This window comes from Mugil cephalus, chromosome 15, assembly GCF_022458985.1.
Source record: "Mugil cephalus isolate CIBA_MC_2020 chromosome 15, CIBA_Mcephalus_1.1, whole genome shotgun sequence".
NCBI classification, from domain to species: domain Eukaryota; kingdom Metazoa; phylum Chordata; class Actinopteri; order Mugiliformes; family Mugilidae; genus Mugil; species Mugil cephalus.
In genome coordinates this window covers 22,289,368-22,308,881 of record NC_061784.1, presented here as the reverse complement: position 1 = coordinate 22,308,881, position 19,514 = coordinate 22,289,368, and the positions used below count along the sequence as shown (strand labels likewise).

General features: G+C 42.6%; 1 protein-coding gene across 1 annotated transcript in view; it reads left to right on the top strand.

Moving 5' to 3' along the window:
- The first annotated feature begins 293 nt into the window (after positions 1-293).
- The window catches only part of LOC125021726 (gamma-aminobutyric acid receptor subunit beta-2), a 56,169-nt gene continuing 36,948 nt past the window's right edge, over positions 294-19,514 (top strand). The window contains exons 1-3 of the mRNA XM_047607879.1: positions 294-858; positions 1,016-1,113; positions 1,811-1,878. Of these exons, the coding sequence (XP_047463835.1) occupies positions 776-858; positions 1,016-1,113; positions 1,811-1,878 (249 nt within the window). The 5' untranslated portion in view covers positions 294-775. The remainder of the gene's footprint in view (positions 859-1,015; positions 1,114-1,810; positions 1,879-19,514) is intronic.

Here is a 19,514-nt window from a genome sequence, read left to right as displayed (position 1 = left end):
TTCGTGTGAAGACAGACAGCGCACAATGGGGAGTGGCTGGATTTACTGATTTCAGCACCATGGAGAGAGAAAGTTTCTTGGTTTCTTTTCTTTATTTTAAAGCAGAGAGCAAACTGTTGTGTTGCTTCAGAAACATTGCGCGGTATCTGTGCACGTAGGGACTGATGCCACTAATCTATATTTTTACTTTATAAAACACATGAAACAAACAGCCTACTGGTATAACTGATAATACGCTTTATAGTCATTTGGTCTTAATTGGTCTCCGGTGAATGTTTGGGTTGGTGGTCATCTGAAAACCTAAGCTTAACTTGTTAATTCAATTTAAACAACAACAAAAAACATTTTTAGCATCTGTCCGGTCCAGATAACAGTGAGGTTAAGTGCCTTGCTCGGGGACAGTTAGACGAGTTGGCTTACGAGTGTCTTAAGAGCGAATGGAAAGAGACAACCCCACCCATATATTACCCCTCTCCTCCACGGTTTCTAACTACCGACCTTCCCGTCACAGTCCCACTCTTCGCAAACAGTCAGACTCGGTGTTAAAATAAGAGGGGAGACCCCCGTGTGTCCCTGAGTAACTCGGGAGTCTGGATTCTCCTTTAAATTCCCTCCGTGTCTGGATCCGCCACTACCATGAGCAGCAGCGGCGCTGCTTCTTGATGTTGTGGTCGGGAATACGCATGCGCCCGGCATTGGAATTACTGCACTGGCAAGAATAAGTTGGACCTCGTCTGTCTTCACTAAAAGAAAAAAAAAAACTAATAATTCAAGTATGGCAGTGTTCAGAATAAGAAGGATGAGGTGTTTCTGTGCCTGGCTCTTCCCCGTCTTTATGGCTGTGGTGTGCGCCCAGAGGTAAGAGAAAGAGTCGGAGGATGCTCCTCTGATTTTACTAAGTGTGACTGTGTTAGAGACGGCATGGAAAATACTTGGGCACTTATGCTCCAAGAATATCTCGCATTAAATATCTGCTCTGCTACCTTTCCCCTCTCTCTTTTTTTTCCCTCTATAGTGCCGGTGTCAATGATCCTAGCAATATGTCTTTGGTCAAAGAAACGGTGGATAGACTGTTGAAAGGTTATGATATACGATTGAGGCCAGATTTCGGAGGTAAATGAACTCGTATTATCACCAACTCTTTTCGAGTTTGCGCCTTGTCAGCCTGCGTAATAGTACAGTGTTCAAACGACTGCAACAAAACGGCGATGTCTTAATTGGGTTTGCAGTGGGAAAAGATACATTTCTTATAGATATCTGAAAATTTCACAGTCTGTGTCGTTTCATGTGACACACGAGAGTTAAAATGTGTAAAAACAATCGACATGAAGTGAGGCTACACGAGTGAGGGAGGAATGCGGACGGTAAATTATAGCAGCTCATTTATTTCAATGGATAATTACTACAGAAATAAATTAATAAAGGAAATGTGTGCCATCGACCACTGCACGTTTGTTGTAATTTAATCTATTTTATTTTTTTATTTATTTTTTTTCCACCCTCTTCATGTGTCCAGCGCTACATAGATATTTTTGATGGTGGGTGGGTGATTTCATGTCAACAACTTTTTAGGGGGAAGACCAACTCTTCCTCCGCAGGTCAGCGCTTCCAGTCCCACCCAAAATGAACGCTCTAAACTATTATCCGGCTGACAACAGCTGTATTCGCAAGTGTTAATCTGTGTCCCCGTCACGTACTCATTATTGACGTTTCTCGTAGAGTGCCTCCTGTAAAATGTGTCAGTGTATCACTCGGGCTGCACCTGATGTACAGTGTTTCCTCTGCTTACCGCTGTTTTAATCTGCCCCAGGTCCTCCGGTTGGAGTGGGAATGAATATAGACATAGCCAGCATAGACATGGTATCAGAAGTCAATATGGTAAGTAGGTCATTACCACTTGTACTTTTTCCCCAAAAAGGGTGACCACTCTGTGTTAATGATCCCTGTTGTGCATGAACCTACCAGGGAAAATACCATCCAAAACCACCGGGGAAGCCCCTCTTAATGGAGGGCTGCGTAAATGTGTCTTTTTTTTTTTTTTTTTTTTTTTTTTTGCGATCACTCGCATCGACTTGTGTGTTTGAGACTTCAAATACAATGATCAGTGTGAGCCAGGATAGGTGACATGAACTCTCTTGGGGCTTTAAAATTGACTGACAAAGATGAACGATTTGTTTTTGGTCTTTTAAGCTGATTGCTGCCTCATTTGCTGAGCAGGGAGGCTGTGCAGACAAGCTTCAGTGACCTCCTCATAAAAAAAACAGTGTTATTAAAAATAAATAAATAAACAAAGGTGCAATTTCATCATCTCTTACGAGCCTCATAAAACAACTCTCTTAAGCATACTCTCCAGCAGGTGTTTCTTTGCCTTGCTTCGTGAGGAATGGTTCAGGTTGCTTGCTACAGCTGGTTTGTGAGAGCTTCACCAGGAACAGTGACTGTGGGAGAACGTGAGAGTTGTGGATGTGAGATGAGTGGGGATGAAGTTTCAAGCAAGCGCACCTCCTAGCGACGAGATGGCAGAACTGCGCATCAGTTTGTAGAGAAACACAACGCTGCCTTTTATCATCGTGGAAGGTCACTCTTGACACTTATGATGCAGTTGACAAGATGAGCAAAAAATGGATATTTATGGTAATAGGAATGAGCTTCCAATAGTTCCATTGTCATTTGATTTTTTTTTCTTTCTTCCTGTGCACGACCTTCAGTGTGGGATGTGGCACATTTTCATTTACAACTTCTCCATAATATGTACAGATGTGTCCTGGTGCCGGCTGCAGTAGTGTTGGTGTTAACTAGCTGTGGTGTGAGTAAAGGAATGATTACACACTAGAATATCTTTTGGCAGCAGCACCCAGAGGCTCCTGCTCACGTTGTCATCGTCGTCCTCCTGTTGATGTGGAGGGATGCGATGAGAAAACACGATGCTGCCTCTAATTGGAGGCGTATGCACACAACACCTGCACAGCCATCGGCTCTTGCACATGCACACCCAATGCAAGGCCACAGACATCAAACCAGGCCATGAAATCTTCATTAAAGGGATGTTGTCCCTTACTACTCGGCGCAAGAGCTCGAAAGCTGCCTTACATTGTGTTTGCACATGTACCTGTGAGACTCAGGTCCAAGCATTATGTAAGGTGCTATTCTTGTCTATGTGAATCACCTACTTAATAAGAATGATCTGATCCAAAGTGTAGAATTCTTAGAAAAGGTGTTTTTCATTTTATTTTAATTATTCTTGGCAGAAGAAGAGGAAACACAGTCAGAGCATGAGAGACGTTCCATATTTCTGATATAACTCTACAGTATGTGTTCAACAACAGACAGAATCTGTTGTGCTTTTCTCTCTCCTTTGGACACTACTGCCCCTTGAGCAGCAGCTTTCAGAAATAAACAGAATACAATACATCCTAGCATCATTAATCTTTCTCTGAAGTGCGTCAGGGCTGGGATATGTATTCACACACACACATCCACACACACACAGCCGTCCAAACACACAAAGTCCGTGCCTCTTTGATCTCCCCATTCCTTTGTTAGGTTTGACCTACTAAACACCCTCTAATGCGAGAGGGGAGTCATTACCATCTGACCCACTGGAGACTCATAAAAAAGAGGAGGCCACATGTGCGCGCAACGGTCTCAGCATCTTTGATCTGCTTCCTACAAATGTAACCACTTTTCAGGATAGCAGCTGGTGGAGAAGCACTTTCCTTTCTTCCATTTCCTCTACCCCATCTGGCTCTTTGTCCGTCACTTATTTTGGTGCGGGGATAGAACCTCCGTGTGTACTTTCTTTAGTGAACAAATAAGGCGCAGGATTGAGGATAATGGAAAGATGTCACAGAGGAATGTATCCGACAGTTTCCTATTTATCATTATGGCAGAGCAAGACATCCATTCTTTGGTATATTTTACCCGTCGAATCCTCTATTACCCGCCATTATTCTCCGTTCAATGCCTCACATTAGAAGTGGAGATACAAGCAGGTGGCATTACTGGATCGGGGGATTGGGGCTTAAAGCTCACTACTAACAGGGTTGTCTTAAACCATCTGTTTCAGCACTTTGTTAGAAATGGAAAATAATCACGTTTAGATACAGTGAATCATAGCTCACTTTAGATGAGTCACCAAAGTAAGCATGCAAGCCTGCAAGGGTCGGTGTCGGAGAGGACTCGCTGGTGTTTGTCATGTAAGCAGTTCTTGCGCCCTAATGCACAACTTGGACTCATGCATGTCGCAGGGCGTGAGCCCAAAACTCTACTATGACTTTTCTTGTTTAAAAATGAAAGACACGCCTCTGAAATGCACCAGGATTATTTGCAGTCACATTATCACGTAGATGCGTTGTCATTTAGGCCGGGAGCATGACGTGGAATGAGGTTCTGTCTGTTTTATATTACATACTCATAAAAGGTCACTTGTTCCCGTCCCAGGCCCTCGGGGTGAAGCGGGTAGGATGTGATTGTGTAAAACCAAGGGGTCAGTTTTTTCACCTATGAGTGTGTGACACTGAGAGACAGACAGATAGGAGACAGAGCGCTGACATTAACAAGTTACCATGTGGAGGGCCGGCAGTGGCGCTGGTGTTGGACGGGGAGGTCGTGTACCTAGTGCTGCTGAGGGTTCATTCTGCGTGACTCAGAGGTGGACGTACAGAGAGGGACACATGTAGCGAATACCAATGTCACGTTAGACATCCAACCCAAGGCAAGCGGCTTTGAAAGCTCTAACTCACGCACTGGAGAATGTGTAGGCATGTCGAAGCCTCAGTACATTTCTTTTATTTCTCGTTTTTCTTTCATCTCTCCCAGAAATTCTCATTTGGGCGCTTTCACAACTGCCATTCAAGTCTTAGTATTTGCTTTGGCTTGAGCTCTTGGGCACTTGAAATCTAAGCCAGCAGTTTTCGCTGGGGAGAAATACTCCTGTCTGAGGATGAACTAAAGTTCTTATCCTCCTCCAAAAGTCAGAAATACCATTATTGATGCACATAAAGGTCAAGAGGAGCTTATTGATTGTCGGAGAAGGACTGTGGAATTCAGAATCCCTCATTTTGATGATACCCTGTTACTTCCACCTCTCAGCGTCTTTATTGTAAATGCATTAGGACCGCATCGAAAATTAGGCCCGTGCCATATGCTATACAGATGTGATACATCATGATGGATGCTGATGGAAAGGGAAGAGATTATTGCTTGTAATATGATAATACAGCGGAGGAATGTTTGTGGAAGCACTTACTGTACGTGGTATTGCGCAATATTTCAATATGACCTAAGAGCTTTAGAATTACATTAAGGCTGCATTTGTTGTTGTGTCTAAATCTATTTTCCAACCACCTTCAATATTCTGCTGATGATGAAGACCAAATTATAAACTGGTGGGCAGTTGATATCAGTTAAAATTATTTTAAATAAGTTTAGGATAATAGGATACAGCACCATGATCAGTCAATAATACTCAACAGTTATTGCATGACATTAAGAATCTTCAAAGATATAAGATGAATGCAACTTGGTCTGGTCTACTCTTTGTCTTATATGGGGAGTGACTATATGACTTTCTTTCTTAAAAATCCTATTATCCCTATGGTCCTGCTCTGTGAGGGCTGCATAATGACAGCATAGGGTCAATGTGTGAAGATCCACAGACAGACTGGAGCACCTCCCAGTTGTGGAGGGAAATGAACAAAAAGAAATAATGTGATAAATTCATTAAAACGTGCAAATTCACGAAGACACTCTTGGCTTTAAAAAACAACTGTTAAAACCATCTCCACTCTATATTTAAAACTCATAACGAGCTAATGAGCAAATTGGGACTGACCTCAGTCCCCGTGAAGACTCCTGGGTGATAAAGTATTTATTAGACAATTAAAGAGATTAATGGAACATGTTTGTTTGGTCTGGATATAGTGCCGCACAGAGAAATAGCCAAATAGGCAACGATGCTGCCGTTTCCTTTTATGGGCAAAATCTGCAAACGATACGGTGATACAAAAACAGTTTTGAGTCGGCTATGGAGGTTTATGTATCAAAACTGTTGAAGTTTCAGAAAGTCCTTCAGAGTAACTCCTGTTGCGGAAGTGTCACTTTCTTATCCTCAGTCCACATTGAGCTTATTGGCACATATAAGACAGGCATGGACATGTGCAATCAGCTGAAAGACCCATAGAGCTGTTTTAAGTCTGAGACTGAAAGTAATGATGATGATGATGATATAACATGATAGAACTTATAGATAGATCTCTAAACACAGTAAACACTACTGTTAAATGTTTCTTGAAGCATGTCGTTTTCAGTATATACGCCACTAATCGATACCAAACGTTGGACTACAAAAAATCAAAAATAATCTTGTTAAAAGTTTAATAATAAAGTTGCACTCTTAAAGTTAGCATTGTCAATGACTTTCGCTTTGCCACCGTACATGAGAACTCATGAACATATTCAGAATCATTTAAGAGTGACATTAAACATCTGGGTCGTAGTGTTTTCTGTTCATTTCCACTATTGAATCCACGGTGAGTCTTATTTAGGCTGCACCTCGTCACTGAGCCGTACATTATTCCTCCTTGGTTCCTGTTTCCCGCCTGGACAGCTTGGCAGCAACCTGCTACACTTATCAATATATTCATAGAAAAACAAGAACCCCGGAGAGGCGCCTGTATGTATTACGTATAATATAGAGAAAACGGATAACTGTGCGCGGAGGAAAATCACAAAGGATACTTGAGGGAAGGAAGGTGAAGGAAATGTGGACGAGATGTGTGAGCAGACTGCTGAAGCGAACCCTCTGTCCACCTCGCATTACTGATGTCAGTAGGTGTTTTTATACGAGCTCCCGCCTACAGAGTTTTAGGAATCTGTTTAGCTGACGCTCATGGGCCAGTGGAACGTAGTAAGAGGCACACATGCAGTAAGTGGGCTGTTTGTACACTGAAATGAGACTGTTAAGCTGAAGCAGATGACATATATTCAGGCATTTTCTCACTGGCAGAGCCCACATTAATGATAATGAAGGCTGTGTTGTGGGGAGTGAGGATGGTGATCTGGACGATGGAATCAGGACCAAACAGAAGTCAGTTCACAAACCTCTCTCCATAACTGTAATGAGTAAGTAAAACAAAGTAAAATAAATGTCCTGGGGAATGTCCTGTGCACACATCAGATCAGAGTGAGGAAGTGCAGAGAAGTTCAGGTAACAAAAGTGCATTAGCGTGGGCACCTTCACAAGGCTTGGCATTTCGCTGTGCATACTTTGAAGCCTTTTACCAGTTTCCCGGTGGTTTGAAAGTGAGTTCATTACGTTAATGTACAAGAGTGATGTGAGGAACAATGTTTCAGACCGTGAGTCAGACTGTGGGAAGTCTGTCTCCTCACGACTGAAAGCCGCCTGCCTGTAATATCAGTATTTAGTTCATGTGTTTGAGATACAGGGCACTTTATCAAATCAGATCTTCTCTTTTTGTTGTTCAGAAACTGTCAAGGCAAAAATAAATCATCCACTTTGAGGGAGACGTTTTGAGCCAAGTGCCTGTGCACAGTGTGGATTCTACCGTCACCTGTTTTAGTGTGAGCGAATCAGCTGGGGCTTCACAGGCGGGGAGGTGAGAATTGCATTTTTGACAGTTTTTGTTTCGCCCTGGGATTTTTTAAACACCTGGAAAAAGTATTAACGTGCGCTCTCATTCCAGATTGATCTCAATCTGCAGTTTATTAACTTTTTACTTGGTCAATAAGCGCGGCAACAGTTGAAGTCAGTCAGATATGACTATAACGAAAATAATATGTAAAGTGAATGAAAGTGCAGACAGACGGTCGTGTAAACAGGTGAAGAGTCGGAGACTAGAATTGAAGGCTGGGATAATAAAGTTTCAACAACGCACGGCTAAGAGAGGGACTGGTGAGACGTACTAGAGGCAGAAGAGGGAGGCGAGGTAGACGGAGCAGCTGTCGCCATGACAAGATTACCGCAGGTTTTTGTGCCGTCAGAATCTCATTAGCTGTGTGTACAAAGATGTCTGAGCAAACGGTGACTGAAGCATCAGAGCCGTTATTTCTGCTGCCACTGCAGGTATCTCTGCAAATCTTATCAGCTGCCTTTTCACGACAGTGTCTCCCAAACTTCTCCTTTTATTCTCAGCAGAATCATTACCTGTTCCTCCATGTTTTAGCACAGCTTGCAGCGCAGTGACACATAACTTTTTTTATATTTCTTTTGGGGTTATTTGATTTTTGACAGCAGCAGGTATCATTATTTTTTATTTGGTAATTTGGCCCAGGTGGCTCCTAGATTACAAGGCTTTGATTAGCCTCTGCTTTTACATCCTGCGCCTGCTGCAGCAGGTCGACAACGTTGGGTTTGAAGGGAAAAATATATATAGGTCGTCATCTTGGCTGTCATCTTGCAACATGATCGAGTAAAAATTTCATTTGCAAAGCAAATCCATCAGTTACATCTCAAAGACGAGCAGCCAGGAGATTATTGTCATGGTAATATTTCCTTTGAAGCATTGTTTTTCCTAAGTGGCCATAGCCTCAGCTCTAGCTAGCGCCTAGCATGTGGGCTCTTCCCTGTTAAATGAATTGTAAAGAAGAGAAAAGAAGAAAGAAAAATATGGAGAAAAACAATAATAGAAATTCAAATTCAGCCCCTTCTCAGTTCTCCTCCGCACAAACAAGCTCCTCTAAAACTTTTAAAGCTGACTCCATTAAGCCACACAAAGAACCCTGCAGCTACACTTTGGTGATGTGCGCGGGAACTCTTCAAGCATTTCGCCGCCATTACCGCTGCTCTGTGTTCTCGCAGCACAGCTGAGATTCGGTTATAGTTTAAGCAAAAATCTGCAGCATCTAAGACCGATGAATGGAGCAGCATACAGGCGTCATAGTAGGCACCGAACGTGTCCTGCTTAGAACGTTATTAATGATACACACAGCTTATTGTACAATTAGTCCACAGCTCTAAATGTCAGGGGAAGGAAGGCGTGTAATCAATTCCCCCAGGTTAAACAAGCTCACTAGTTAGGCATCTGATTCACTGCCGCTTGTGACAGTGAATGATGGGGTGGATGTTTAGACAACAGCCCATTCCCTGCAGCTGTAGGTCTAACAGCATCTTGTTTTCTTGTCAGTGGGCAGAGCGCGGGGAATTAACAGTTGTGCAATGTGCTTATTGTGGGGTAATCATTTCCACACCTGTCTTATGTCTCTCTCTGTGTCAGTTACAATTGCTTGTCCCTGTGTTTGTCGCTCTCACCTCCACGGTCTTTCTTCCTGGCTCGTTTTCGTGTTTTCTCGGCCTGCTTGGTAATGACACAGCGCCGGGGCTGCTGCTGCTACCGGGGGGATTAGGCAGAGTTACAAATCGAAGTGGGTTAATCGGCTAGACTACCATTTCAGGAGGCATCTCTCGGCTCACTGGCCCCACCGCCGCATGTGTTTGTGCGGCGCGCACTCACCCTCTCAAAGTTGCGTTGAAACCAATCAGTCACAACACTTACAGCTTATTACTTTTCACACACTTTCCTTCAAAGACATATTAGGAGTGACAGCACAATCTATTGTCTGCAGACTGCTCCCACTGGGATCTAGGCTGAGGAGATGGATATACTCTAAATAATTGTAGTTGAAGCTTGGGCACATTTTTAACTAAAATATGGGAAGTCGGCGCAGGTAGTCGTGTGGCTTGAGTAAGTTTAATACTCGCTGCAAATGAAGAATCTGCTAGGGCTTAGTTGAACACAGGAAAGGACAAGGGGCTGCAACACAATAACAGAGTTTTAAATGAGTTCTACAGTCAACACAAGCTGGCTTACAGCTCATTTCTGCCCAGATGGTATCGGCTGTTGAGGGCAAATAAATTCAAATTTGACAGGATGGCAGGTTATTTCTGCTCCATAAATAGACTCCCCGTGAATGCATGTGCAGCGATGTGTATACATCATTAAATATTATATAAATACGTAATTAACAGTGAATCCTCAAGAGGAGGCGTTGAAATGATATCATTGAGACACTCATGTAGACTCGCCACAGTTTACCACAACTGTGAAGTCTTGGAATTGCACGCGTCTTACGACACGATGCATAAATGCAACAAGTAAACGAGCTTCAAACTTAAACCAAAGGATTGGTGTCTATGCAATCGCCATAACCTCCTATGTGGTTCGTTATCTCTGACATTGTGCACATGTCTCAGAGGATAAGAAACGGTGCAGCATGTTGTTGTGTCATTCTGAAGAAGCCGAAAAGGAACCACACGTCTACTGCAGCTCAGCAAAGAGCCTCTCGTGAATGCAGGACTAATGTGTTTTAAAAAAGTTGAATGAGGGCGGACCGCGTATCTTTTAAGCCCGAGAGGGACTGTGTGAGCGTGTCTGCTTGATGTTGTGTGCAGGGAATAACGCTCATCACTGTGTGGGGCCTATTTTTAGATTGTTAATCAAGGTAACATGTTCAGACTGACACACACAGTATGATATCCCATAAAGTGTGAGGAGAGAGAGATTGCTTCATCCCAGCTCATCCACCTGCAGAGGCTGAACAGAGGTCAAAATGAAATGTGTGTGTGTGTGTGTGTGTGTGTGTGTGTGTGCACATTCAGGTTTTTGGTTTATTGCCTGTTGTCAGAAAACTAACTATTGCCTCAAGTCCCAGATAATAAGAGATGCCAGACAGAGCTACTTATCTGTCTGAATGGGTTTATTCAAAATGTTCCCGAAGTGTGTGTGTGTGTGTGTGTTCTGTAAAGGGATTCACTGCATAAAGGGAATATGTAAAAATAACTGAGATGAAATGAGTCTTGTTTAACTGTTTCCATTAAGTCAGAAAAGCTCATTGGGAACATCCTGCATGATCTTTATTTATCGGCGGAGGTCGTATCGAATGAGTCCGGATGGAAATATAGTTGCAGTTTGTTGTTTGAAAAGAACTCAGAATGATAAGAGGTCAACAACTGTTTAGTGTTTGTGTGCTATGGGTGCTGCTGATGTGTGTTTCTTACAAGCTGAGTAGATTCATCCTCATGATTCTGGCGCTCTGGTGTCCTGTCATCCCTGCCTCATGATTAGCCTTTATGGCTGATCGGGATTTGACTCGTGCGTGACGCGTACCCTTGGATTTCGCACGTCGCGGAGACTCGTGCGGCCCGCTGTCGGCGGAGCACACGCCCAGATCCTGCTTTATCGCAGCTTGTCAAAAATACAAGAAGTTGATAATGGACAAACAGAAGCGGCGGCGGCGGGTGTGGATTGGTTTTCACAGCAGCTGAGCATGACACTGAGAGCTGATAATAGGATAGTGTTGAGAGGGATAATGCAGGCCTCGCTCGTAGCTCGAATGCAGCTCCTGCTATATCTTCTTTTAAGGTTTGTTGAGCAGTTTGAGTTGACGCGCCCAGTTTGTGCAGTGCAAAACACAAACTTGTTTTGTCTTGGCTAAGAGCTTCTCCCCTCTCTCTTCTGATGGAGAAGAGACCTGGTGGGCTTTGGAAAAAACAAAGCTGAGAACAAGCGCTGCTGCTGCCGCGCTATTAGAGGAAAATATGCAAAAGATGAAGCCTGAAAGAGTTCCCTTCTTTTATTCAATTATTCAGCCTCATACAGTCAGTTGTGACCAAGCAGAAGAAAAAATAAACGCAGCTTTGCATTTTACATTACATTTCTTCTTCAGTTTACATCTGGTTATGTATAATGCACAACACAGTGCACTGGAACAGTGAGACTCTTAGATTTATCTGCATTTATGTGCAAATTTGTTTTAAAATTTGGTCAGGTCTCCATCGAAGTTAAAGTTATTCCTGCTCAGACTGGTAACATCATTCAAATATCCACAGTGCTTAATGAGTACAACAAAAACATAGAAATTACGTGATAAAAATAATTCCCAGGTTTATCACAGTAATGTCAGAGTGGTTTGTAGCAGGTGAGTGAACCTAAACATAAAATAAGCCCAATTAGGCCAGTACAGATGCTGTGGACTGGTCCTAAATCCCTGCTGGATATTGTCCCGGTCTGATCCTCCGCTACCGGCTCGTCTGAGGTTATTGCAGGTAAATGGCCACTTATTAAACACAAAGGTTCCCTCACAATTTCCACGAGGGCTGTAACGGTTTAACGAGTGTGTTCAATAAATAAACACACACAAAAAAATAAGAAAATGGTCCATGTGCTGAAGTGCATGCATACGACCTAGAAAGAGATCAGAACTGATTTCATGAGTGAGGCAATGAATAAGAAGTGTTTTTGCGTTTTTTGCTGCAGCTTTTTTGTATGCAACAATCTTGATGGCTTGCACCGTTTAGTTGGAGAGAAAAGGAACAGAACCCTAGAAAAAAACAAATGACATGGGAGGATTAGTGTTGTAATGTAATGTAATGTATGGTATGAGTGCGTTTGTATGAGATGCACTTTCATTCCGGACTAATGCGAGTATTAAAGCTTCCTGTTTGCACATCAAGTTAATATCACTATGTACTATGCACTGTATGATGACAAATGTACACCAGTCAGGCATGATAAGATAAGATAAGATGAGATAAGATGAGATGTTGTTAGTGGGGGCCTTTGAGGGGAGGGGTCTATGTAAATCATCCCACAGATACTTGATCAGTTTGGGATCTAGTGAATTTGGACGTCAGGTCAACACCTTGTGCTTTTCTTCATGGTTTTTTTTTTTTTTCAGTTGTTCCTAAAGTGTTTTAATGTTTCATTGCTATGGGGTGGGGGTGCCTGGTCTGGTCTAGGTGGGTGCTACATGTCTAAGTAACGTCCACACCAATGAATACCAGGTCCAAAAGTTTCCCAACAGAACATTGAGTTGTCACAAGATGGTTCATGTTATTTACTTCTCCTGTTAGTGGCTTTAATGTTGTGGCTGATCGATGTATGTGTCTCACTCAAAATATTTCACCGAGCTGTTACTGGTCACGATGCAATCTGTGTCTGTAGTGGAAGCGGATTTTATTTATTTTTATTTATTTATGTCCTCCACATCAATATTCCGTTATGTGTTATTCGCCAGGTTAAAAGTGTGGAAAAAAAATAGATTTGGATTAGTTCCTCAACAACATATATTTAGAGTCATCCTCGTATGTCGCTGTAACCCACACACACACACCCACCAGAGCTGACGCCACTAAAGAACCCCTGCGTTTCCTGCAGGTCATTCCTGCTGTGAGGAGATATTGCTTCTTCCAGGGTGTCCTTGCTCAAGGAGACAGCGTATACGCGCCGTCAAATCTGGACTCACGCAACTCTCTACGCGGACAAAGGGAAAAGAAGTGAACAAACACATGTAAATTTGTGATTCAGATATGTGTAGAGTTTATGTGTACTCACCGAGGCTCTACATGTGTCCCTGATCCACAGATGTCCATATATTGCATTGCCTCATGTCTCCATGTGTTGTGTGTGATTTCTGGGACTCTGCTTGAATAACAAGCAGCTTCTTCCTCAGTTCGTCAAACCTCCATAATGCATGAGATGTGGGACTTCCCCAGTGTCTCAGGGTATTTGTATATGCATCGTGTATGTGGACTAGTCAAAAACGAAAAAAAAAAAAAACAGCTTAGAACCTTAGCTGCACTGAAATGTATTTTGCAGGAAACAGGCATGATTGCAGCACATGAAGATGCAGCATATATGCTAGTAGGGCTGGGCGACGAAAAATACTGAATACCGGTATTTTTTTCCATTGTGATATGAATTTTTAATACCGGTGTATTTGGTTAGACAGCGTCCGTGAAGCTGAGACACTGTTTCAGACTTGACCATTTTCAGTTTGTTGCTCTTAAACACTCACAGTGCGTCTGCATCACTGTGATGTGTGGTGAAGATGGAAAGGTCTGAAAAATCGAGGTTTTTTAGGGTGACTAAATGTACTTCCGTACTTCTGGGGACAGTCCCCGTTTTGGATGACCTGTCCCCCAGCTAAAGCTGTCCCTGAAAGTGCCCCAAATTTTTGCTTTTTATAAATGAGAAATAAAATAATAAAAAAATGTTGCGCCCAGACTACAATGATTACAGTAGCGGTGCTATTGACATTAGAGACATAGTAATTTAAATATGTTTAAATATGTCAAAATGAATTAAACCGTAATTGTCCCTTTTTCTTCATTTTATCTTGATAACATTTAATCCTTTTTCTTTTTTTTTAATCTCGCTGTGCTAACTCAGGGCCATGCAAACTTGTTTTATTACTATTGTGGGATTATTATACAATATTTACTCATCATAATTCCTCTCTCAACCAGTAGAAAATGTTGTGATCGTGGATAAAAAAAAAAAAAGCATCAGAAATTTGAAAAATCTATATTTTCGGTCATGTTGCCCAGAGCTAACATACACTGTGTGTGTTCCTCTGTGCCCGCACACATCCACACACACACGTGCAATCTCTTCAAGCTGGAGAAGCAGTAAGTGGGACAAATGACGTGCACCGAGATGGACTCATTTTTCCCCCCCTCGTTTCTTTGGCCAGCTAACCTTCCGTCTCATGTGAATGACAGCTGAGATTGAGAACGCCATCAGCCCCCGTTCCCCGTCTTCCAGTGGGATGCAAAAGCACCCTAATAATCTGCGTCCTGCTCTGTTCCACCCATCTCTCTCTCCTTCTCTGAATTGCCACTCCATTCCAATCCTCTCCAGGGTCGCAAAAAGGGCCTGCAGATGCACCAATCGACTCTAATAAATTGTATGTAGCCAGTTAAGCTGCGCGACTGCCAACTGGCAAAGCTGTGAACCTCCGCTTCGGGAGGACTCTGGGTAAGAAAAAAAAAGAAAAGAAAAAAAAAGGTTCCTCTAAATTTGATTCACCTTCGAGCGAGCTCTCTTGAAAGCTTATGTCCAAGCCAAAGTAAATGATGAAAGAGTCGAGGGGAGGGGCGTGTGTGCAGAAAGAGGGAGGCAGGAGGCACTGAGAGACACAGGACCATTGTGATGGAAGGGAAGGTTCGACAAAGTACAAGCAAACAAACAAGAGTCCGGGCTTCATTGAAATCCGTCATCTAGTTTCCGACATGCCATGAACTAGGGGAGTAGCTCTGAGGGAAGAAAAATACAAAAAGTGTGCTGAGTCTAAGAGCTTGTCGAATTCAATCTCAAGACCTTGACAACACACACACACACACACACACAAAAAAAGCACAAGCTCACTGTCTGAGAAGCAGTTTTTGCTGCGGCCTAATCACATCAATCAGAGCCTTAGTGAGACTAATATTTGGATGATATTACTGGCCTGATTGATTAAGTGACACCTATAGTTACTGCTGGCAACAGCTAATGCGTCTGATATTTTACCAAATAAGTCTGGCAGTAAATAGGGTTTTCCCTTCAGTCTAAGAGTCAGAGGGAGTGGGAGACTTGTTGGATGCAGCTCCTCATCCAAGAGATCACTGTGGCTACTCGTTCTTGTCCAATATTTGTTTTGTGGACACATTTCTCATAAACAGTTTAAAGCTTACAGTCAAAACAGGTCACATGACAATACTTGGTTCATGTTTTGCCAGGTTTTAACGCTTTTAATGTGAGGCTGTAGCACAGACTGTATATAAATACCAGAGTCGGCGCAGTACGGTTCGAGAGTGGAGCCATGCAGAGCCCCTATATCGACCTATGACCTACACTACAGCCAGACACCAGGGGGAGCTCTACTTTCTCTACATCCAGAGATGTATATTAGAGAGAGTCTGAGGGAAGATTCTACAGTGTAACTAAACGTATTATTTTCACCATTAACAGGTCTATAAATGTTATTGCCAATGTCTGTCAATATGTAAAAGGCGCTCACTTAAATGTCCCAGCGTCTACTTCCTTTAAATATCTTAAATGAGCCTGTAAAATGTTTTGTAGCCCAATCACCTCATCAGTCATGGAGCTGTGTTTACCTTCTCCTCAGTCTTCATGTTCATCCATCATCATTCATAGCCATAATAACTAGAGTAGTAACCGAGGCAAAGTTACATATCAATTAAATGTGTCAATCTACATGGACATAAATTACAGGAACACATAGGTTTCACAGTATATATGATGCTAGCTGCTATTTTTCTAAGACTTTAGTCTAGACACCTAGCTAGCATAAGGCTAGGCTAACTTCAAACCTTATTTATTTGTAAAGTGGTGTTGGGTGTTTTTGAGATCAAGGTTCATATTAATGATGGTGTGACTTTATTTTTCTACATAAAATCTTAACAAACATCAAACAGAGACATTGACATTTACCTCATCACATAATAAAGAGAAATCAGTTTGACATCCAGTTTCCTTCTTTTAATCTTCTGCTTCATAACTTTCTCTGTTTTTATTCACTGGGGAAACGGTGGAGTTTCCTCCGTGTTTTCCTGATCCTGTGCTGGAGCCGTAGGCTGAGCACTGTGGCATATTTTAACTTTTAATCCAACTTTATTCTCTGTTATTGACACTTCTCTATGGGTGAATATTGGTTAAATGTATCTAACATGGCGCCCATGAAACACGTGACCAGCTCAGAACCAATCAGCACTGAGGCCATGATGAGTATTAATATATAAAACTTCTATAGGTTATGTCATGTGGTTTTAGATGATTTTAATGCCGCATTGTGTGTAATCTTTCAGCCTGTTAAACAACAGCATCAAAACATTATTTATTCTAGAGCAAACTCCCCGCGGTCGCCCCTGTGTGCGTTCCTGTTGCCGATTTACTGCACGCAGTGCATAAGCTGTTCCGGATCCAGAGCTAAATCCTAAGGACTCCATGCGTGGTTCTCCACAGACTGGGGGGGGTGGCGGATGCTGTATATGTCACTCAACTCTGCAGGGACCCGCGGGTTTATTATTAGACCTATTTGGCAATGCTGTGCCCTGTGCCAGGTTCCTCACACTCAGGCGCTGATGGCATGAGGACCGTGCGAGACAGGAAGTTGAAAGCCACTTGTTGTTGGAGGGCTTTTTTTGAGGAGCGGATGATAAGAATTCAGGATGAACATATGGCTGAGTGGCAGACTGATCACATTTCCTCCCGGCTGTATGTATTTCAAAGAGGGCAGAGGAGATGCGAGTGCTTCGCGCCCAGTCAGAGGAGACCGTATTGTCAGGTTGCTTGTGAATTCCACCCCACTCTTCAAGGTCAGTGCACTATATAGAAATCATTTAAAGTGACATATACTCTATATCTTAAGCCAGCAGCAACAAAGCAATTATTTTAAGATTACAATCATATCACGGTCAATATTAACACTCAATATCAACTCCATGACTAACGACTTGAGCTGCCTCTTTGCCTGAGTGGAGGAATTATTCAAACCTGACTCCTTGAAAAACCTATGAGAGCCTAATTCACCACCTGTCATGTTCTCTGGACGACTCCCTCAGGTGTGTCTGTTTAGCGGTAATAATCGAAGCCTACGCATCCCCATCCACCTTTTCCTTTCATACTGCATGCAAAGACATGCAACAGGAGCTCGTCGAGACAGACGGCTGTACGGGGAGGGAATATGAGAGAGAGAGGGGAAGCTATACGCAGAAATAGAGGGAAGGAGATCCGTGCAGAGGAGTTGTTGAAAATGGAAGATCAAATGGGCCAAAAAATAACATGAAAGAGGGGAAAAATGAATGGACGGAGAAGATGAGGAGAAGGATAAAAGAGGAGGGGGAAAGCTGAGCAGAGGGAGGCCGTGGCTGGTGCTGAAATCAGAGACTGGAAGTGAAGAGCTGTGAGAATAAAAGCAATTTGCATCACTGCTCCGCTGAGCTTTCCGATGCCTTTCATTTACCCCCCCATGAAACCCTCCCGTACCCTCCTCCCTCCCCCAAACCCCCACCCCCACCCCGACCCCCATCCCTTCCAGCCAACTCTCCACACCATTCCACTTCTCTCAAATGGAAAACGGGCTTCAAGGGTAGTGGGAAGAAAGAGATGTATAACCAGTACTCGCTATTCAGTCATCCTCATCCAGATCCTCAGTCTTTATTCTGTCCCTGTAGACGTCAGCCTACATTCCCCTTTGTCTAACCTTGTCCTCTTACAATCAAAACTCATCACTCAACAACTTTTTTCTCTTTTTGCTTTTTCTTTTATTTTTACTTTCTTTCTTCTTCTCCAAATGATGTTCCCTTTTATGCCAGAATCAGAAAACCAAATAAGGAGTAGGTCAGATGGAAACATTTTAATCTTTTGCTTCTTTTTTTTGTCTTTCTGTATCTGTAATAAGACATCTGTGAAAAATGACTGAGGAAAGATTTCAGGCTCTGCTGCTGCCTGCTGTTTACCAGAAATTAGGATGTGAGATTTATACTCTGCAGGTTTGTTCCTACCTCTTTCACATTAGACATGGTGATCTAATCCGTCCGGATCATAAAAGTATAGTTTATAGCCAATTAAACAAGTGGTTTTCATGCTCTAAATCACATCAGTCCTCGCTCATTCGAGCCGTGGAAAATGCTCGCATGTAATTATGTCATTGGTTGTGTCTTTCATTAGTCGCTTCTCCAGAGACAAAAAGTAAAATATCTATAAGAGATTCAGTATAGGAAGCCAGGCTCATACAAGGGTTCACGACACAAGTAAAATAAGACAAATATCAGTTCTTAGGACCAAGGGGAAGTCATGTGGCACAGGGGTTAGTGGACAGGGTAGGTTGGAGGATGAGCGGGGCTGAAGAGGTCAGAGTGTGCAGCTGGAGCATCGTTTTTCTTTTTTTTATTGTTGATTTGATTTCCAATAGTTCTTCTGCTCTCCACAAGTTTAAAAATACCGATCTCCACCAATCGATTTGGAACAAATTGATTTATTTTTTATAAAACTGCAACATTTCTGCCCACTTTGTCTGCCTGAGGAGCCCATTGACCAAACGTTATCTGCAAATACATCGCAGTCTGGAATCTTTGCATCACACAGTGACTCTGGCCGTGAAACGTGCACTTTCAGTGAAGACAGACATTTCGCAGGTGTGCTTTTGCTTTTCTGAATGAGGTCCTGTAGAGGACCGGGAATGGAGCGTGTCACAGGTCATGTGCTCAGTTAAACAACATATATGTATGCAGGCGCACAAACCCATTTGTACCAGACAGCTCTCATTTGATTCCAGCCTCCGGCCTTTATGCAGTAGAGCAGTCAAATCAACCTTCATATGGAACCGTTTTTCATCTTTGTATTTCATTCCTGTGGAGCTGTTTCACTGATTCAGAGTAATTAAAGTTTAGAAAATAGTAATTTAAATGAAATATATTAACTTTTGTGAACATTAATGAAGGGCCAATTGGTAGTCGTGTCAGATTTGAGTTTGAGTTGAAACATTTTTAAGATAATTTGTTCTGAAAATATTTTACCGACATTTACCAGTAACAAATACTGCAGGAGGAACACTGCTCTTCTGTTCTGCATCACTCTACTGTGGCATAAAAACACACCTCTAAAGCAGCTTTCATTAAGACCGTGCTCAGGCTGTTCTGTTTTGCTGTAAACTCTTTTTTTTTTAACATTAAAACATTAACCGCTTATCTGTCACAAGGGATCCTAGTCCTC